The 22,629-nt window shown below is 42.7% G+C and overlaps 1 protein-coding gene across 1 annotated transcript; it reads right to left on the bottom strand.

Moving 5' to 3' along the window:
- Positions 1–4,494: 4,494 nt before the first annotated feature.
- Positions 4,495–8,846, bottom strand: LOC125344649 (testis-specific Y-encoded protein 9-like). Its single transcript, XM_048337078.1, has 7 exons — positions 8,754–8,846; positions 8,339–8,506; positions 7,703–7,780; positions 7,469–7,580; positions 7,234–7,379; positions 7,051–7,119; positions 4,495–4,545 (listed from the first exon to the last, which is right to left on the bottom strand). The coding sequence occupies exons 1-7, from the start codon at positions 8,844–8,846 to the stop codon at positions 4,495–4,497; spliced, it is 717 nt and encodes a 238-aa protein (XP_048193035.1).
- Positions 8,847–22,629: the final 13,783 nt, after the last annotated feature.

Raw genomic sequence — 22,629 nt, 5'->3', positions numbered from 1 at the left:
ACATAGGACCATCCTGAGGAAAAAGCTGTAAGATTAGTTCAAAGGGGCTAGAGGAAGTTTTTGGGGTTGTACAGAATCTCTGCCCCTGGTTCCTGGAGGAGGGAACAGTGGACTTGGGGTATGGCAAAAGTTATCCAAGAATTTTAAAAAAAAACAGATAAAAATTAGAGTAAAACATGACATTTTCTGTTTGGAAAATGATTAGAAAGAATCTGGATACTGATCATCAGACTGAAATTGCTTCTATAAAATTATTGTCTGAGAAGAACAATAAATCCTCTGTGTATCAATGGCAGAGGAACAGGGATGTCCATCAGAGTGTGAGAGTGTTAGAAGTATAAAAATTCTGTGTTAGTCTTTTGACACTCTGTAACAAAGACAAAGACCCTCCAGGGCACCGACCCTTCCCCATGCCCAGCTCTGTGATAAATGGGGAAGGTAAATGCCCACTGCTCCTAATTCAGACTCCTCCAACTATGTCTGCAGTTCAAAAGGCTATATTGACTGCAACGGAGCAGAGGGAGGGGATTTCCAACTTTTTCCTGTCTTAGAAAACAAAGGCAACCAGTAGTATGGTAATCCACGTTTTAAGGAATTGAAAGAAATTACGAGTTCTACTACGAAATATGGGGCAACTGCTCCTTTCACGTTATCCTTGATTGATAGTTTGGCTCACCAGATATTGTGCGCAGAGGATTGGAAGACAATTGCTCAGGCTTGCCTCAATGGGGGATATTATTTGTTATAGACTGCAGAATGGATGGAAAGGTCTGATGAGGTGGCAAAATACAATAACCGCAGCAACATATCTCTAGCCTATGACATGCTGGTGGTTGCAGGTAGATATTCTGATGTTCAACAACAAATTAATTGCCCAGAAATTGCTTATGGACAAATTAATGAATGTCCAACTAAATCCTGCAGGAAGCTTCCTACTTCTGGGGCAAGGACAGATAAGTTATTTGAGATCAGACAGGGACTAAATGATAGTTTGTCAAGCCTTTGCCTCATGGGACAGCAGGGTTGGTGTTGAGCAGGTCCAGCTTGACTATGAAAGGAATGATTGTTTATCCAGGTGTTATTGATAATGATTATATGGGAGAAATTAAAATTATGGCTGAACATCTGGCTTCTGTTTTGTGTTGTCTTCTTTGTTATGTGCTATTTGGTTTTAGTGCATTTATTGTCTTCTGCTTTCAGCTTCCCTGTGCTAAGTCAATTTCCATGTTTTTCTTTCTTTTCAACTGGCCTTCTTTGTTTTGCTTTACTCATTCTTCCTGTTGACCAGTACTGGTGCCTGCCTTTGCCTACCAATTCATGTCTCTTCATCTCACATTCATGATGAAGCATGAGAGACCAATTTCCTATATGAATTTGTATTTCCATACATTTATAAATCAAAGTACTCTACTAGTAGGAAGTGGTAGAAACTAGAAGTTTAGGCCTAAAGGAAAGAATTTTGTGACTGGCGATATACCCATGAGGAAATTTTATGTTCTTCACTAGCCACATGGAAACACACATTTATCTCCTCTCTCTCTCTCTTTCTCTCTCTCTCTCTCCTTCTGTGTATGTATGTCCTAATATTTTGTCCTTGCAGGCCACATGAATATCTTATCTTGACCAATGGCTTCTCCATTATCCCATTAGGATGTTCTTTTTCACCACAGGCCTATAAACAATGAGGACAGTGAACCATGGCCTGGTCTATGCATCCCACTCTTCAACAACATGACTGAAGTCAGCAGCAGGACAATAATTGGTTCCTCTTGACCAGACAAGGAGTTTTCATTCATCATATAACCTTTCTCAGTTGGTTTTGCAGACAAATATTAAGTTATTGCATTCATGTTTGGTATTCTGAAAAGATTGAGGGGTACTATTCCAGTTATTCCAGATATGAATTCAGATAATCTGTAGACACTTACAATCTTGAAACATTTTTTCTCTATCATGATGAAATTTCTTTGTCTTGTCTAGTGGCTCTGACTATGCCATCTGTGACAATATGTATGAAAGTGGGAATGATTGACATGTTCCAGATTACAGAATGAAAGCCTTTTGTTTTCCTTATTATGAGGTTAGGTAGTGGTTTAATACAACCAGACACATTTTACCACCATGAAATAAATGTCCAGCAACACTTTATTGAGTGTCTTAAAAAATCCTGTACATTGGCTGGGAAAATCCCCAGTGGTAGATTGCTTGCCTGGTATTTATGAAACCACAACAATAGAAAAACCCAGAAGTGGCACTATTGCTCAAGTGGTAGAGTGCTAGTAGCCTTGAGCACGAAGAAGTCAGGGACAGTGCTCAGGCCCTGAGTTTACGCACCAGGACTGGCAAAAAGAAGAAAAGGAAGAAAAAATCCTATGCATATGCAGAAACTAATCAGACAACTTTCCTACATCTACTGAAGGACAATGGGCATTAGAGTATCTTTGAGCATTATAAAACAGGATTAAAGGGAATGTTAGCACTTTGCTGTCAGGATAAAACACAACTTAGCGGAAACTAGATCCAGATGAGTCTGCAGCTACCAACCACTGTAAATACAGTGTGCATCAATCCATACTGGACATCAACGACATAGGGCATGCAATAACAGTCAAAACGACACAGGATTCAAGCCAGATGGAGGCAATAGCAGTGGCAGGCCCATGTGCAACATTTGATGAGTGTTTGGCTAATATTCTTCACTACTGTAGTTGCAAGGAATCACTAGGTTGTTACACTCATTCATGCACACAAACATGCATAGTCATACATGCATCAAGAACACTGGTAATACCAGAGAGGTTTACACACCTCCATGAAAATGTGTCCTTCTGGTTGACTCTACACACTATACTGTGCTTTGACACAGAAAAATATTCTGACAGCAAAGTCAAAGACACATACAAATATCCAAAAAATCTGAAAACCAACATTTGGTACCTGAGCTCAGAATATGTCCAATGTGCTGCAGGCATGGAAGCATATTACCAAAGCACATAAATGGCACAAAAATCTTCACCATAACTTTCCATACACATCCACACTCAGAGAATAGTTAAGATTTACCTAAAGTCATGTGGGAATGTTATCTCTAGTATGGGAATCTGAAATCGCTAAGATTAATGAGAACACAATACAAGAGAAAAGACTCTGCTGCTAATTGCTATTGTTGCATTGAGGTGTACCATCAGCAAAATTGGGATAGAACGTGCGATTATTTTAAGAGCATACATGCATGGGAATATGCTTGGTTCTACAGGTTTTTGTGATGTTTGTGATGGACATTCAGTTTATGTAGATGATCTGAAATTTCACAAGGGCACTAAGGTTAAAACCAAAAAGCAAAAGTATTTATAAATTGGAATATCTCTAGAAAAATGTGTAGAAATTACTTAACAGAAAGGGAATAGGGAGTGAAAGTATACAGGAAACTATCCATGTTTGAGTAATCTATACTATGAACAAATTTAAATCACATGCTAATCCTATGAGGCAAAAAGTAAGAAAGCCAGTGAAGGAGGGCAGGGATTCCCCTTAGGTCCAGGAATTTTTGTAAGTTATGAAACAAATGCCAGAGGTCTTTATACTGTGTCCTGGGTGGTGTTAATTTCCTGTGACCGTATTCAGCAGCCACAGGTGTTGTAGGCAGAAAGGCAGGAGCCATTGACCACACAGAAAAACAACTGAAGTCGAATATAAAGGAGCTGTTGGAGCCCATGAACAGGACACGCAGCAGAAAGAATGACAAAAAGATCATACCAATGAGCAGCCTTAGGAAACCAAGCTGGAACAATCAAGGTGTTATGTATGAAAATCCTTGAATGGAACTCAGCGAGTGAATGCCCAGCTCACGAGTGCCTAAGGATGTCTACTGATAAGGCTGGCATCCAAGTCCCCATTGCACCTGAAGCACACGGAGGCCACCATGTTGGGAATTACTGGTGTGTGGGCCCTGGATAGAACAAAATGTATACTTCAGGATGCAGGAGACAAGGAAGATGAGGTGTCTCCAAAGATCGCAAGATGAGAACAGGCCATTATAACAAAAACATGGAAACAAAAACTTATGTGGGTCTTACTGGCCCCTACCATATGCAGTATGTGTAGTGATAAAGGTTCTGTTAGCAAAGCAGATAAGGAAGAGCCACAACAAACCCTCATTAAGAGCATATATTGGATGCACATGTGTCCTATGGGGCGAATTGCAAGGAAAAATAGTATGCTTAGCCAGAACACGTTACAAATTCACACCAGTTCAACAAAGCAAGGTGGTCAAGTCTGGGGGTCTCATTGCCCACTGCTAGTGTCAACTGCAATACATGAGTTCCTAAGTATGTTGGCTATAATAAACATTTAAAAATGTGTGACCAGGTCATGTCTCTGTGGCACAGTGTGACCCTAGGCTAATTTCACAGTATCCTTGTATTACCCACAGGGATAAATATGTCCAGCCACGATGTAGGAGCAGAACACACTTTGCGCCCCTGTGCAGAGCCATCACAGGAAGTCCTGGTAAGCATCTGGAGTCATAGGGGATTCATTTTCTTCCTAAGGCCAACAGAGAGTATATTAGAGATGTCTCTGTATCTGAATAAGAGCCAAATCCAAAGAGCACTAGAGTGGGAAGGGTACAGTTCCCAACCATCCCGCGATACTCCTGACATATTATCATTCCTGTGAAGAGTATTTGCAGACTCTCCTATAGCATCTGTGAGTAGGGAAATCTCCTTGGCCATCCTCACTGGCTCGCAAAACCTCAGGGAATGAGTGAATTTTGTACAGGGTCACATCTAGAGGTTAATGCTGCATCCAAGCATGCAGGTTTTCTCAGAATAACTAGGAAATTTTTCTTTTGCTTCCTTGCCAGCCTGGAAAGAAGAATATTTGGTCCATCACTCCAGTACAATGATTCTACATTTACCTTTTGGCACAGTTACAAACTTCCAGAGATTAGTGATGCCTAGAGAATCAGCTCTTTGTCATGGACAACAAGTGTTTCCCCAGCCACAAAGTGTGCTTTGAAAGGTCATTTGGTTTGGCAGGGAATGTGATCCTACTATCATTACTTCCTTCACCTTGTAGTTTGTTTCTGGTATTATTCTACAGTTTCTTCTGGGAGTATGAGAATGTAGACACCATGTACTTACAGCATTTTATACCATCGATACAATCTTCACAAGTTCTCTTGGCAGCACTCATGGAGACTGAAATTCTGATCTCGGGTCTCTTTGTGAATCACCAATAATAAGGTTGGTGTTCATACCTTAACAGTTGGGGTATCTAAAGCATCCCCTGATCTGAACACCCATCTGAGATCACCAGGGTGCCACAGCACTACTAAAGAAGGGATGAAAACAGAAAAAGGAATGAAACAGTGAGGTGGGGAAGAAGCCAGAGGTGGAACATGACCAGCCCGTTGATCTCATAAACAGGACATATCAGGCCATATGACAGAAAGAATAGATATGAACACAGGGACACTGTAATGTAACATGGTTGGCATAAGGAAGCATGGCCAGCGTGAGTAAGGAGACTGGTATTGGGAAAGAGACAAACACAAACCTTTATGGACTTACTCTTTATTGCCATTACACCCATACTGCCTGTTCCCCTATCCACTCTTACCTGTCTCACCTAGGTCATTCTTACTCCTCACAGGTATACAAGGCATTGTTTGCAGTTCTTACTTATTTCTGAAATGATAATAAAAATCTTCATTGAAGATCTGTATAACTCCAGAGGCTGTTGATGCCATGAAGGAAACAGAGACAGTGCTCTATGTAGCCCGGAAATGTTTCAGGACATACATGTGTATTTCAGACACTAGAGAGAATGGAGAATGAGGAAGGAGGCTAAGCTTCTGGAGCATACTATCCAACTATGGGAGAACCTCTACAGATAACACTGAGGTGGAGCAATTGGTATAACTTCACATAAGCAATGTTGATTTTAGGTTCAAGTGCAATAGGTGGAATTTAGGGCCTACCTGAAATGTCTCTCCAATGTCAACAACCTCCACCCTCCTTAACTACTGTCACCAACCTTGCCAATTCTTTCCTAAAAGGGGAAAAATGTGTGTTCTAATGCTGAGCTTCAGCTGGAGATATGTCTCCCTCTTCTCATTAAACTGTAGAGGCAGACTCTCCAACTGACTTTCAGAAACAATCATTGCAAACTCACAAACAGAACCGAGTTGTTTATTTTCCCATTCAAATCCTACATATATTTGCACAGAGTCAGACACACATGACCATGTGGATTTGTCCTGAATTATCAGTTCACATTTAATCACCTGTCTGGCTCTCTGCATCCTGTCTTAGTACCTGAAGTGAGTTCCAGGGTTTTTCTGTGTTGACCTAGCTTGTCTCCTAATTCTAAAGTAGTGCTTGTGATGAACACATGTCCCAATGAATTTAGGCAAAGTTTGATGCTCCAGCATCTTCCAGTCAAAGTCCAGAATTACCCTAAGGAACACGAAAAATACATATTCATTACAAGTATATAATATAAAGTTGTTTTGATACTTCTGGATGCTGGTTAAGACACACTAATTCCCTTCTAAGTCTAGATCTTCTGATCTCAAGTCTCCAGTCCATGAGTTAAAGTCCATTGTCTATCACCCCTTCCCCACTATCATGTCGAGGATTACACAAGAAATCTCACAAGTCATGATTTACCACAAGCAATACTATTCAGAGACAATGGAGGAAATAAATTTGGGAGAGCCAAAACTTAGGAGATGGGAGGAGGGTAAGAAATGGGTTTACCTCTCTTGGAACTCTGAGAAGGACAGGGTATTAAAGATTCAGCTTGGCATCTATCTGAGTGTCTCTGTATGTTACCCATGCTTCAGCAGAATTAGTTCAGCCTTAACCAGTTTTGCACAGCTGTCCTTCCAATTTGTTGTCTCTTCCAGAGGCCCTGGAGGAACTGTGTTTGGCCATCCTCTTTTAGTCACAAGCCTCAAATGTACAGGTGTGAAGTTAGCATTGAGGTACCTAACAAGATGGACAGCATGTACTAGCTACCCACCTATATATCCTTCCTCTTTACCCCCTCTTCATGTGCTTTCATCATCTTGTAGTAGTACAATGGATTGAGCCACAGGTCTTTTCTGATGATCTGGTAAAGTAAGTAGGTAAGGTAAGTAGGTAAGCTCAAGGTTCACACTCAGCACTCAGCAAGCCAGTGAACCAACCAACGTCACAGATGGCTTGCTTTGGCCTTTTGTAGTACCTCAGTGATCCTGTTTGAGCCTGCAAAATTGTGGTTTGTAAACCAGTTGAAGAAGTTTGGGCTCTTGTTGTGGTTTCTGTGACTGTCAGCTTCTATTTTATAATCCTGACGCCCCTGAATGGGAGTGGAATGGCACAACATATACCCTGCAAGAAGACATGATAAAAGAATCCAAGTCCTGTTGGCCATTATCAATTCACAAACTCCAAAAAACACACTGTGAGCAAATTCTTACCAGTGATATCCACGAGGAATTCCTTAACAACCACTGCATTCTGGAAGTATGGGTTATTTCTAAAGTAAAAGGTGATTTTGCAGGAACTCTTGGGATGCCTGAGTTCTTGTACCTACCAGAAGAAAAGGTAGAAAGCTAAAAGCCCTTTACAAGTAACCGGCAAGTTCCTGTTTGGAAGTGAGTTCTGTTCGTGACACTGTATAGCCCACCAAAATAAATGCCTTGGGTACTAACTTCCAAATTGATCATGTAGCTAAGCATGTCTTCATCTTGGTCACTGATCATTGCTGACGGCTGGGGATGGTTCACAAACTGCCTGGGTCAAAGAGCCTTCAGATGCTGTGGATGTGCTAGGTATAACCACTTGCATTGAAAGCAGCAAGTGATGTGTGAGGCTAGTGTCTTCCTAGGTACTCCAAACTGCATCTTATTCTAGGCCAAGGAATATCCTAAATAATAAGGTAAGCTTAGGATTTGCAAATTGAAGACGACCTGAAGTGAGCTCTGTTGTATTCTGTTCTCTGAGTGATGGGGACCAGATTTTACAATCTCTTTGTCTATATGTCTTCTTTCCCACCTCTTTCTGACCATGGCATAACTCACACCCCTTTCCCATAGCACCATTACAAAACTCTTCTCCAATTAGCAGCCTATGTGGCAACTTCCTTGTGCTACTCATTGTTTCTATGACTCATTGTCCCTACAACTCCTGCCTATACCAATCTCTAGCCTAGATTATCCATAGTCCTCTTCTCTAGGGACCCTAGCAGTGTGCTGTTCCAGATCCTGTGAATGCAAATGCCTCATAAACAGTCCACTACTCGAAAAAACAGGCTGCAAGGCAGTAACAAGTAAGATGCCTAAGGATACAGTTTGGGCCCAGAAGCCAGGGATGCCCCGGATGTTGCTGCTTCTGGAATCCAGGAGAGTCTTTTGCCTCTTGCTCAGATTCTGTTTTAGGCGTTCATGAGCCTTGGTGGCTTGGTTATTCACTGGTCCCAGATCTAACTGAAGAGCCTGCAATTCCTTCAGTGGTGGCTGTTGAGAAATAGGTTTACCGTTGGCTAACCATTGCTTCCTCCGTGCTTGTGATACAAATTGTCTGAAAGGTGCCTCTAAATCACCCCCACCAGCTTTTTTGTCTCCTACTCAGCCATTTTATTCTCCTGCTGCACCGGCCCCACAGCCTTGCTGTCCAACAGTGGCAGCACAGCCGACTCTCCAGTGCTCCATGTAGTCTCCACGTGCCCTGTACCTTTCACAGGGATCCTTAGCCTGGCCCAACTGGACCTCCATGAGCAGCACGCAGGTTCTCAGAAGGCGTTAGCAATGCAGCAGTTTGCCGTGCATTGCCTTCCCGGAGTCTGTGCATTCCCATTCCCGAGGGCAACCTCTCCTCTACCCGTGGGACTTACCCACATTCCTTCCCTTCTGCCTATTCTGCCTCCTTTTCCAGTGCCCTTGCTTCTCCCTCCCTGTGTGCCAGCCGGGGAAACCATCTCCCCTCCCAGTGAGCCATTGTTCCTCTTACCTCCCTCTCTTCCACCCCACGAGCCTACTCCCCTTCTCTCGTAGCACATGCCCCCCCTCATCCTGGCATGGTCACTTCCTTCTTGGCCTGCTCTGCCCCCATACCCCTACCCTAGGTGCCAAGGGCTTTCTCTTCTTGCCTGCCACGACCTTTTGCCCCCCATCCTCCTCTATCCTCTCGGCTAGCCTCCCCCTCCCCGGACTCTGGCCCCCTCCCCATCCTCCATTCCCTGTGCCCATATTCTCTCACCGCTGGCCCGCCGCCTCCCCACAGGAAGCGCCCCCTGGATTACCTCTATGCAGAGGGAGGAGTCCCACATTCCCTTCTACTCGCCATGTCGTCCTGCTCGTCCTCAACCCAAGCTTGCTCCTGCAGAGCCACAAAGCAGCTCGGCCTCGAGGAACCCCCCAACCACGGACTGTGCTGGAGTAGGGACAATCGCCCTGCACCGGAAAGCAATTAGCTACTTCCGCCTGGGTCGTGCTCCCAGCCAAGTCACGGATGGCACCTAGTTCCGTGTCATTCCTCCAGAGGCGGAAGTTGAAGGGCTGCCAGATGCGGTGGGTCCCCCTGTAATCCTAGCTACCCCGGAATCCTGGCCCGGATGGCGGGCGATTGAAACCCCGTGGGAAAGCAAACGCCGCTCCTGAGACCACTGGCAGTAAACGAATACCAAAACACCCCTAGGTGACCAGCTTTGATCCAAAGACCGCGGGGACACCCCTGGGCCCTGGGTTCAATCCCCAGGGTAGACGCAGGAAAGAGAAAAATCAACAGCAGGGAAAGAAAAGGGAGTAGAGGGAAGGGGAAGAAAGAGTGGGCACAAGACGTGGGAACACTGACCCTGGGGAGAAACTTGGAGCAGACTACAGATTGGAATTTAATTAAGAGTGCTGATACATTGTTACTTCTTAGTTGGGTGACTGCATCCCGGTTGTATAACCATACATTATCAAAACCTGAATGTAGGGCCTAACTCAGCATCATTTATACTCAGGGCAAAGCCTTGTCTGTTAAGGGCACCTATTATCCTGTGACATACAGACTCATTTCAGATCCCAAGTACAAGGCCAGGAAATTCTCAGCCAATCTCTGCCTCCCTGTCTCCCTTCCTCTCTCTCTCTCCTTTCCTCCCTCTCTCTCTCCTTCCTTCTCTCTCTCCCTGCCACTCTCTCACCCTCCTTCACTCTCTCCCTAACCCTTCCCTCTCTTTCTCTATCCCTCTCTCCTCCTCTTTCTCCCCATTGACAACTAAATCATTTCTTCACACTGCCATATTGTAAACAAATTGAAAAGTATAGGGGAATAGGAGTCCTTGCATTCTACTCAAGACCCAAACTTCATTTGAGATTGGCTCACATTTCAGGCACTGTGTCACCTTGGTCACTTTGAAGGTGTGTTCTCAATTTAGGTCCAGCCTGTCTGGGCTTTTATGGCCCTTCCTATGCTTTCCCTGTGGCTGGAGATGACTGGTACATTTCCAATGAGTTGACAGAATAGATAACCACTACTTTCCTCGGTTAATTGAAATATTTTTACCCACATCTATTACCCTCAAGTAGAAAGAAAGGAAACCAAAATATTCTAAAGTCCACTGTGAGGTAAATACATAATGAAACTGATTTATATTTTTAATGACTAAGAAAGAGACACATGCAAATTGACAAGCAAGGGTTATTAAACATCCATGAAGAAATTTGAACTCTGGCAGCAGTGGCAGCAGAGCACCACCACTGCCCTGGCAAAGTCCCCGGTTCTCCACTCACCTCCAGTTCTCATTGGTGACTAGGAGAGGAAACCTTCAGCCCACAGGCAGCAGACAGACGCGGACTGCGGAAAAGTCCAACAATCCAGGGAAAACATTTTTGCCCCTCATGTCACTGTGACTGATTTCAGTTCCCTAGGTATTATGTATATATTTATTGGAACTAGGAAGGGAAGGGGAACATCAAAATGGAGACACAAAGAAACAATGAACAAACACCACAGCAGTAGTTACAAAATTATATGCTATAACTCCATGTACCACTCATGTGAGATGGGAAAGGGGAGTGGGATGGTTGGGAAAAAATGAGGAAGAGGTAATAATTTTATAAGAAATGTACTCCCTGCCTTACATGTGAAACTCTAACCCCTTTGCACATCACTTGGACAGTAAATAAGCTAATAAATAAAAATAGATTAATTTTTTTTCTCAGTCTGGGATCTGAACTCAGTGCAGGGTGCTGTCCCTGAGCTTTTGTGTGCAGGGCTATTATTCTTGCCAATGTGTTATTTATTAACTTTTTGACTTGAACATTAGACCAAAGGGCCTTGTGGACATTTCTGCCTCAGCTGGCTTCAAGACATAATCGTCAGACCTCAGGTTCCTGAGTAGCTAGGATTACAGGAATGAGCTACCTAGCCCAGCTAAAGTATTAAAACAGTTTAAGAATTTTTCTCTCTATCCATCTTGTTTCTCCTTCTGTGTATTTGTGCTGGTGTTGTTGCATGAGCTCAGGTCCTATGTTTAGATTCTCACACTTTGGGTTCTAAAGCAAGTATTGTGTAACCCACGGCCTGTGGCTCACATAATGCTAGAGATCAGCAGAACACTGTTGTCAAAGGCACAGGCATATGGACAGTAACAGAGAGCATCACAGATATTGGGGACTTTGTCTCACAGTGCAACATGTGACCAGGACACTCAGGTAAAGTGTCTTCTCTGGGACTTACTGCATGGAGCCCCCAGTTCTGAGGGTGGCAGTTGGGTCTCCGTAAGTGGTGCTTCTGGCCATGGAGCATCAGATGACTCTTCATTCTGTACAGGTAGCTGCTCAGGTAAGAAGCTAGAAAGCTGCCCCAGAAAAACGCTCTCAGGATGGGCCTGAATTGAACTTGAGCAGCGCTTCTGGGCCAACAGCCAGGTATCCAGCCGGGTGTGTGCCTAGGTAACATTCCCAGGTAGGTCTCCATGAGCCCTCAGCTGTTAGCAAACATCAGTCTCCTTCCCAGAACCAGGATGGCAGCTCCGTCTTCAGCATGAGCAGGTACCTGTCCAGGTTACTGCTCATTTTGCTGACCATAAGATAGAGCATTGTGATAGGTAATCTGGAGTATGGGTAGGACAATTAAGCCTCCCAATGAGGAAATCTGTGCCTGTGACCAGACAACGACTCCAGTGATGGATGGTTCCCAGGATCCCAGCCAGAGTGTGGGTTCTGGGAAATACACTGAGTATTGGCCATGCAGGTTCATCTACATGGATCTGCTGCACAAAGCCAGCTTTTGTTGTCTGTGGAGAACATCATGGGGTGCAGAGGAAACCAGATGGCCCCATGCTCAACCACAAAAACAAGCTGGTGACCCAGTGCCCAAAGCACACACACAACCCGTGCATTAAATAAGTAAAATCTTAGGTCCATGGGCACCCATGTCCTACACGCTATTTCAGGAGTATTGTGCATGAATGCTAGCACACTGTTGTGCACCAGGAGGCCCACATCGACAAGCAGGCTCAGGAACACCAAGAATACATATGGACAATAGAAGTCCACATGCACCAAGAAATGCATGTGAATCAGGAGGAACATACAAACACTGAGGCTCACATGAACTAGGACATACCTGCCCACCAGAGGTGTAAAACCTGCCAGCAGTCTCTCTTGGACCACGATGGGGATGCACAGCTATATTGGCATATGTCAGATGATATGCAGAGGCACCAATAGGCTGGTGTGCACTAGAAGGTATTTCATTTCAGGAAATGCATGCATAATAGTAGTTTCACTGAGTACCTATGACACATTTGCAGCGGAAAGCTCATGCACATCAGCAGGTTCACATGCATTAGGAGGCTCATATGCACCAGCAGAGACAATTCCAGTGGGCATGCACAACAAGTGTCCTCCATGCATCAGACACACAGGATGAGGAAGTTTTTGTGCACAAAGAGGACCATAGGAAAGCAGGTGAATGCACACAAAAAGCCCTCCCCTGCTATCCAAAGCACACATGGAGGAGGCTAACATGCACCATCTGGTGGACATGACTGAATGCCCTGAATTACCAGCAGAATTACCAGCATCCCTGTACAGGACATGTACCACCAGGCACATGTACATCAGCATACCAGTCTGGGCAGCCTAAGTTGCCGAAACCACACACAACATGGACCATGCACCATAGAAATAGGAAGGAAGCAAAACTGTTTGTAGGTCAGGAGTATGTGGTACAGAATCTATGGGAACTGATGCTACTGGCCTCTGTCCCCCAGATTCACGGAACAATATGGGGATCTGCATGACTCTGTGTACCTCAATTTTCAGCACAAAAAGTAAACTGGACTGCCCTAAATAACAACACACAAGCACAATAAAAACAAAATATCAGATGCATGCCCACCAGAAATGGAAAGCACATTTGCAGCAGCATGCCTGCACAAAGGAGCAGGTGTACAGAGAATAGCATTCACACACACAATCCAAGGTACTTGTGCACCAGAAAGCAAACTAATGGACACAAGGAGGACCTCGAGTCACATTTAACAGCTAACACGTGGACACGTGCAGGAGCAGACACATACAAACAACATGCACAAGAACACCGTTGAACAGCTGTCACGTTTACCAAACACATATTGGCAGGGGCACAGGCACCAAGAATCTCATGTGCACCAACCGGTTAAGCTGAATGAGTAGGTCTATGCACACCAGAGGGCCTTTGCATTCTATTAGATGCATGGAATTCAGTTGGCACATGGACTGCAGTTGCCCACGTGCTTCAGTGGGCACACACGCACCAGAAATTTCTCACACACTGTCAAGTGCATAAACTGCATAAGGCAAAAGAAGTCTAGGTGGTGCATGATTAAAGTAGGATCGTATATACCAATAAGCATACGTACAAATGGAAACAGCTGGATTGTGAGGAAGCACGACCCTGCCTGTGTGTTTCAACAGGCCCCCAAGCACAATGGCATGGATACACTTAGAAAGAAAGCCAACATACTGTAGGCCAAGCCTGTGGAGTGTAGGATGTGCAGGATTCTTTTCCCTGCAGTACTGGGTAGGCTTGGCGTCCACCCTGTGGACACTTATGGCACAGCAAGAGTGCCGCATATATCGAAGGCTTCTGCACTAAACATAAACAGGACTGTCCTAATACCAGCTAAACGCCACCCCCTCCATGCACACGGACTAAAGGAATATAAATAAATGAAAATTAGATGAAAACCCACACTCAAACAAAAAGTTAAACTATCATGTGCATGAACACCAGCAAGCTATGTACACCATGAGGCCCACAAACAACAGCATGCCTTCTTGCACACAGAGGCCCATGACATGAGGATATACACGTGAATGAGTACAAGAAGGCCCACATACACTAGGAGGCCAATCCTTACCCAACGATGCATAAATAGGTGCATGTGCAGCATTCTGTACATGCACACCAGCATGGACCACAGTAGGGCGCAAATTCTAGCAGTAACACCTGTAAGTTTATATGGAGCAGCATGCACAACAATAGGTGAACATGATTCAAAAAGTGTTTACAGAAACTGGTTACAGAGTGCTTACAGAAACTTGGAATTCAATTCCAGGGCACAAATGATTTAGTGCTTGAATCAAACATGAATCCCTCTTTCCTTTGTTCATTTTGAAGGTAGATTTTGAATTTAGACCAGGCTGGTCCAGGCTGTTACCTCCCTGCTTATGCTTTCGTTGTGGCTGGAGATGACTGGTGTATTCCAATGCACCCAGCCATTGTTCTTCTCTGGATCCTGGAGAATAGGTACCCACACTTTACTCAGTCTTTAATTGGAATATTGTCTCAGGAACTTTCATGTCCACACTGGGCATGAAACTTCTTCCTTCATCTCTGCCTCTCAAGTAGCAGAGGGTCCTGACAGGGTCTCAGGACCATGCTGATATGACCACACTCCTACAGTCCCTGTGGGGCCCAGAGTTTACCCCCAAGCTTGGCATCAAGATCCATGTTTCTGAACAGGAGCTGCAGAGCACTTATGCCTCTATTGGAGAAAATGTTTCTACATTTGTCTGGAAGTCATCATGCTACCTGTTCCCTGTCTTGTCTAAGTCTCCTTGTTTGTCTCTGCCATTTATGGTGCTCTGTGACCCTATGGCAAAGATTTTCTCACACACATTTCACTTGAGTCCCCTTCTTCTCTATATTATAGGAATGTATAGTGTATACAACTAAGAATCTAGTTTGGTGGAGGAAAACTGTGATTGTTATCGTCTTTCTTTGTAAATTTCCTGAGAACTGACATTCCATCACTTGACTCTGAAGTTGCATACTGACTCAAACCTAGAACACCCCAATTTAGCGTTTCAAGTGCTGGAATTAAATTAATTGTGCAGACCTCTCTAGCATATTCTTTGCTTTTCATATGGGTATTGCCTACTGAGGACTCCTTTCATGTGCTTTTCCTTGATTTTTTTTTTTCTGAGAAGGAAAATAACATGTTTCTCATAGGGCTTTTTTTCCTCTTGATTCTTTGCTTGCTGTATGTCATCACAGATCACTCCCCTATTCCTATCTGCATATCTTCCTCAAATTTGATCTTCTGTATCCTACACACATGGTAATATTCTGCATCTCATTTTTCAATGCTATATCCTTCTTTCCCTATCATTATGTATAATGGAACCTCCTCCCTTTCTTTTTTTTGGCTTTTCTTATCACTTATTCTTTTCTCTGACCTTCATACTTTCAATATTTCCTCTTCCAATTATCTATTCCTCTGATATTCCTTCCTCTGTTACTTCAATACATACATCTTCAGCTGTTTCTTTTTCTATATATTTTGACTGAGCAATTATTCATATTCATTCTTTAATTCTGCTCTTCTTCTACTCTACCTTTGTCATCAGAAATTTTCCCATCTAACCTATTCCAATTTTTGACTTGTGTATTCTGTAAATTTGTTTGTAAATCTTCCCATTCCCATAGCCTTGTCTCATTTCTTTCTTAACTTACTCTGTCTTGTTATTTTGTAAATTTCTCTTTCAAGGTCTCCCATCCTGTTATTCTATCCTTTATGTATTTCGGCTATTTTTCCTTCTCTATATGCTGACTCCAGTCAAAACACCTAGGATTTATCATCTGAATCTTAATTCTAAGTGTTTCTGTTCACCACTGTTAAATGTATTAACACTTTCTTTGCAATGTGTTCCTTGGCTTTTATCACAATCCCTGGCAACATTCATCTGCCTTCTGTGTCTGCCAGTTCCATTAAAAAGTTAAACCACATCAGTGAAATTGTACAGGATTTTTCCTATGTGTGTTTTTTATGTAGTAAAATAGCACCAGTTGGAAATTCACAGACAAGCAGATACACACTCTCTATTGACTTTGTCCATGCCATTATTCTTGTTATAGGAAGTTCCTTCCCTGGTTAGGCCGCGTAGTATCGCACTGTAATTATACAATCTATTTGATGTGTTCTTGAGTACTTGCATTGTTTTGTCCTCCTCACAACTTTGAATAATTCTACATGATTTTTTCATCTGTGTTTTTAGAGACCCAGAGTTGCCATCTGTTTGTGATTCTGACAGGTAACCATCTCTTGCAGTTCTTTTGGTGGGCTGTTTTCTCTTTGCTCTTGATTCTTTTCAAGAATGTCTGTCTTTAGATCTCCCTTACACCCTACCAGCCCCACTTTCGGGCACTAACCAAAAGATCACAAGCAAGACCACACAAAAGCCACCAGCACAACTATTTTTGTCACAGCACAATTTGTCATTACTGAAATAGGGAACCAAACCAGATGCCCCTCAGCTGATGTCCGTGGATCAAGGAATTGTGGTGCATATACACAATGGAATTCTATGCATCTATCAGAAATAATGATATTGCTGCACTCATATTGAACTGGAAGGACTTAGAAAAAAATCATACTAAGTGAACTAACCCAGACCTAAAGAAACATAAACCCTACGGTTTTCCTCATGGGGAATATTTTGTATATATGTGATAGACATAACAGAAGAGCACACAGCACAATAGCTATGCCCTATGAATGCATAAGATAATGTTAAATGGAATGAACTCCGTGTTATGGAAATAAGTGGTATATGAAAAGCTCATGGTGACCCTTCCAAGTCCAGTTATGCTCCCTGGGTTCAAATGTACCATAATTACTTTGAGGAACTTGAAATGAGCAAGAAGGTGGTAAAACGCTGGGCTCTTTTTCAAGATTTGAGGCCTGTGGTGAAGTCTAGTTTTTCAGTGTGTTTGCATATAATTTGGGTGGGTAACAGGTTTCTTCCCAAGAGAAGTCTTCCTCCTCTGACTCTTCCATTGCCAACAGGATGATGACAGTAACCTTTATGTGGATTACATTTTGGCTGCATCCAGCCTCCATGCAGGGAAGTATGACATTTCCCCAGCACACTGGCCTAAGGTGAAGGCAGTTCACATCCCTTCTTGCCAACTTTGGGTTTCCCACATTTCATGCCTCCCGCAGACCCTGTCCCCTCTGAACACAATCTCTGATGGTTCTGATTTTTCTCACACAGTCAGCTGATTTCAAGGGAAACATTGACTTTTTATTTTTCAAACCAGTTTTGAATATTTCTCTGTAGTAGGAAAATGCTGAATTATTTGAACCAACATATTAACTGTTAAGCGGTGAACAAAGGAACTAGTCTGAATAAATGGAAAAGTGAAGTAAAGCTTTATTTTGTGCCAAGCATCAAGAAACAACTGATAGGCCGGCCAGGGCTACTCCTGAGTAGTAGCGTGCTGACCCAATCTCTTACAGGTTAATTTTATAGGGAAATCCCACAAAGCACAGGGCTAGGCCTGACCTTTGGTCACAATTGGCTCATACTAGGAGAATTTCACCAAGGCTCTGTTTGCTGTCACTTAGTTGACTGTTAATTAGATTAGAAATTACCTATTGTTACTCTGCAGTGAAGAGCCAGCCCAGTTGTCAGCCAGCTCCGCCCAGGACAATGCCCCCTGCCCCGGTGAGAGGCATGTCCTGGGCCTCGGCCCCGCTAGAGGTGCCTGCCCTGCTCACCGGAATTCCTAAATTAAAAAGCAAAATCGGCAAGGAGCTATCGGCGGCATGGATCTGCCAAATGGGAGAACTAACTTCCCGAGACAGATAATCGGTCCCATTTAGATGCCCATTCCCAGCCCGAAACAGAGCTGAATTTCATGCCCAGCTCTCCCCAGAAGGCTGCCGCACCCAGGATGGTGGAACCTCCCCAAGACTCAGCGCAGTATACCAGGCCAGAGTCGCCCAGCCCTGCTGAGTCCATAGCCTATTCAAAGCCAGGCGCTAAAGGCAGTGGCCCCACAGCAGACAGGAGGAGCCAAGGCTTCTGAGACCGCTCACATCCCCAACTACAGAGCATGCTCAAGATTTATCTGCAACCTATGGGAACCACAGAGACCGAAGATTGCAACAACAGGGGAGGAGGGTCAGAAAAGATCCACCCCTACAAACTGAAGGCACCTCAAACCAGCCAAGTGGCAAAAGAGACTGCAGACCATCTCAAGGAAACCAAAAGCAGTAGAAAGTCCATCCAAACAAGGAAGACTTGTTTTTTGTCCTAAAAGATTTGTAGGCTTTCATTTTTATTTTTTTTCTTATATTTACATTTCTGAAACATCATTGGTTTGTTTTTGTTTCTCATTTTCACCTGTTGCTTCTATCATTTTGTTGGTGTTGTTGTAGTTGATCATTTTTTTCTTCTTTCTTTTTCTGGTTTTCCTTTTTATTTTATTTTTTAAATAACTTTTCTCAGTTATGTGCATCTGTCTTCCAGGATTCTCTCTTTATTTCTCTGTTTGTATTCTCTTTCTTTAAAAATTACTTTCCTATGAATAACATCTCCACTCTTTACTGCTAATTCTTCCCTGTCTACCATTTTAACCTTGTTGTTTCTACTGATTCTACTCTCCTCCACATTTCCACATCACTTAAACTAAACCAAAATCATCACCCCCCCATACATTTTACTCTAGTTTCTTTATTACCTCTAACTTACCCTCCTGACTTAATACTAGGTCCTCCAGATCCCATTGATGCCTGGTTATTGGATCGAGGGTATCCCTGCTTAATTCGAGTGAAACAAAGTGGTTCATAGAGAAAGCCAGTACAAAAGGAACTTCATATAAGAACAAGAATTGCTCATAGGGTTGTAACAGTAAATAAGTAACTACTGAATACAGGGCTCAGGATTGGTTGTTATATTGAAATTGTAGTCTTTAGGAATGCCTAATCTAGTTTTATACACAGGTTTGAAAGGTATGTGTATTTAATTGTGAACTTCAAAGATTTACACAATTGTGTCTGGTAAGGTCTGCTTGGGTCTTAAACGGTGCTCACAGTTGCCGGTAGACTGGCATTCCCAATCCAATTGGGCAGAAGGATCACAAGAAAAATGGCAAACAATGAAGTCTTAGCCCCCACTCAAAGCAAGCAGGAAGCAGAGCAGTCAATTAAAGACATAGAAGAGAACCCCCAAAATTCTCTACAAAGTCTACTGATAAACATGGAAAATGAAAAGTTTGAATCTCTTCAGTCAATTATTCTAGAGCGTGAGGAGGCAAAGCAAAAATTAATGTAGAATGTCACAGTATCCACAAACAGAAAGATAAATGAACTTCAAGAGCTACCCATCATAAAAATGTGAGAGACAACACTAAAACCAAATTAATAAAGGTAATGAAGTAAAGAAGTCTATACTGGGCCTAAGAAATGACATGGAAATTATCAGGAAAGACCAGTCAGAACAAAAAGAGATTCGAAATCAAGGAGCTAGCCTACAGTCCCAAATAAACAAAGCAGAGGATAAAATCTCAGGAGCTGAAGATTCCCTAGAATCTATGGAGAAAGATCAAATATCAATACAAATCCAGTCCAATCAACAAAACAGATCACTACAGATCACTGCAGGAGATTGAAGACACGATCAGGAAGCCCAATTTAAGGATAATAGGTATTGGGGAAAACTTGGAGAAAGAAGTTAGTGGGATAGGCAACCTATTTAACAGAATATTAGTTGAAAACTTCCCAAATATCAAGAAGGAAAGGCCTATACAGACACAAGAAGCATTTAGAACCTCAAACCGAGCAGCCAGAATAGGACATCCCACCGACACATTGTGATCAAAACAGGATCAGTAGAGTCAAAGGAAAGAATCCTTAAAGCTGTTAGGGAGACGAAAACAATCACATATAAATGAAAAGCAATCAGAATTACCCCAGGCTTTTCAGCAGAGACCATGAAAACAAGGAGAGCCTGGAATGAGGGCTACCAAACACAAAATAAAAATAACCACCGACCAAGGATACTGTACCCAGCCAAATTTTCATTCATAGCGAAGGTCAAATAAAAGTCTTCCATAGTACGGAAAAACTGAAACAATATATCTCCACCAAACGAGCTTTGCAAAAAATCCTTAAAGATGTACTATACAGGGAAAATAATCAAGATCCCAATACAGACAGAGAAATGCACCCTAAATAGTAAACATCAGATCAAGAAATGGGAAGACACAGCTTTCAACAAGATAGTGACAATGAAAGGAACAAACGATCATCTCCAATTCTAACTCTCAACATTAATGGACTTTATCCTCCAATCAAACAACATAGGCTCATAAGTGGGATCAAAAATCAAGATCCATCTTTGTGCTGCCTCCAAGAGACACATCTATCCAGCAAAAGTAAACATCTTCTAAGAGTGAAAGGCTGGAAACTAATCTATCAAGCAAATGGCCCCCATAAGCAGGCTGGAGTTGCAATCCTACTATCAGAGAAAATTGATTTCAAAATAAAAAAGGTAAGAAGAGAGAAAGAAAGTTACTACATACTAGTAAATGGATATCTCCTACAGGAAGATATAACCATTCAAAATATCTACAATTAGGCAAGAAGGAAATATAAAGGGGATCCAAAAAGGAAAAGATGAAGTTAAACTTTCTCTCTTCGCAGATGATATGATCCATGATCCTATACCTAAAGAATCCCATAGATTCTAACCCCAAGCTACTAGAGCTCATCCAAAACTTTGGCAGAGTTGCAGGGTATAAAATAAATCCTCAAGAATCAACGTCCTTTCTCTGTGCTAATGACCTGAAGACCGACGCGCAAATCAGGAAAGCAACTCCTTTTGCAATAGCCCCCCAAAACAAAAAATACCTAGAAATAACGTTAACCAAAGAAGTGAAAGACCTCTTTGAGGAGAATTTTAAAAGCTTGAGAAACGAAATTACGTCCGAACTAAGGAAATGGAAAAACTTTCCATGCTCCTGGATTGGGAGGATTAATATAATGAAAATGGCAATATTGCCAAAGGATATCTACAAATTCAAGGCAATACCCATTAATATCCCAACACCACTTTTTAATGAAATAGAGGAAGCAATCCAGAAATTCAAATGGAACAATAAAAGACCTACTGTAGCAAAAACAATCCTAATCAGAAGGAACAGTGCTGGAGGAATTACAATACCCAACTTCAAACTGTATTATAAAGCTATAGTAATAAAAAAAAAAAAAAAAAAAAACCTTGGTATTGGCACCGAACTGCCCTGAAGACCAATGGAACAGAATTGAAGACCCAGAAATGAACCCACAGAACTATGCCTACTTAATCTTTGATAAAGGGGCTAAAACAATAGTTTGGAAGAAAGATAGCCTCTTTAACAAATGGTGATGGCAAAACTGGCTCAACACATGCAACAAACTAAAACTAGATCCTTATATATCACCCTGCACCAAAATCAATTCTAAATGGACTAAAGACGTCGAAACAAATCAGACACCCTGAAAACACTAAAGGAAGGACTAGGAGAAACACTTGGGCTCCTTGGCGCAGGACGGTACTTCCTTTACAAAGACCCAGAAAGGCTACAAATCAAAGAAAGGTTGGGCAAATGAGACTGCATCAAACTGCAGAGATTCGCCACGGCAATGTTCATAGCTCACAAGATAAACAGAAAGCACACAGACTGGGAGAAGATCTTTACCGGCCATTTAACAGACAAAGGCCTCATATCTCAAATAAATGCAGAACTAAAAAACTTACCTTCCTCCAAAACAAAACCGCAAAGAACCAATAGCCCCCTCATCAAGTGGGCTAAAGATTTACAAAGAGGCTTCTCTGATGAGGATTTGAGAATGGCCAAGAGACATATGCAAAAGTGCTCTACATCACTGGCCATAAAAGAAATGCAAATCAAAGCAACATAGAGCTTCCATCTCACCCCAGGAAGAATGTCATATATCAAGAAAACTAACAATAACAATTGTTGGAGGGGATGTGGCCAAAAGGGAAGCCTACTTCATTGTTGGTGGGAATGTAAACTGGGTCAGCCACTCTGGCAAGCAGTATGGAGATTCCACAGAAGGCGAAATATAGAGCTCCCCCACGACCCAGCAGCCCCAAAAGACCAAACAAAATCACATTAAGGCCACCAGCACAACAATGTTCATCACAGCGCAATTTGTCATAGCTAGAATCTGGAACCAACCCAGATGCCCCTCAGTAGACGAATGGATCAGGAAAATGTGGTACATATACGCAATGGAATTGTATGCCTGTTTCAGAAAGTATGACATTGTCCCATTTGTAAGGAAATGGAAGGACTTGGAAAAACAATT

This window comes from Perognathus longimembris, unplaced genomic scaffold, assembly GCF_023159225.1.
Source record: "Perognathus longimembris pacificus isolate PPM17 unplaced genomic scaffold, ASM2315922v1 HiC_scaffold_197, whole genome shotgun sequence".
Taxonomy (NCBI): Eukaryota; Metazoa; Chordata; class Mammalia; order Rodentia; family Heteromyidae; genus Perognathus; species Perognathus longimembris.
The sequence above is the reverse complement of the archived record's forward strand: the minus strand, read 5'-3'. Positions and strand labels throughout refer to the sequence as shown.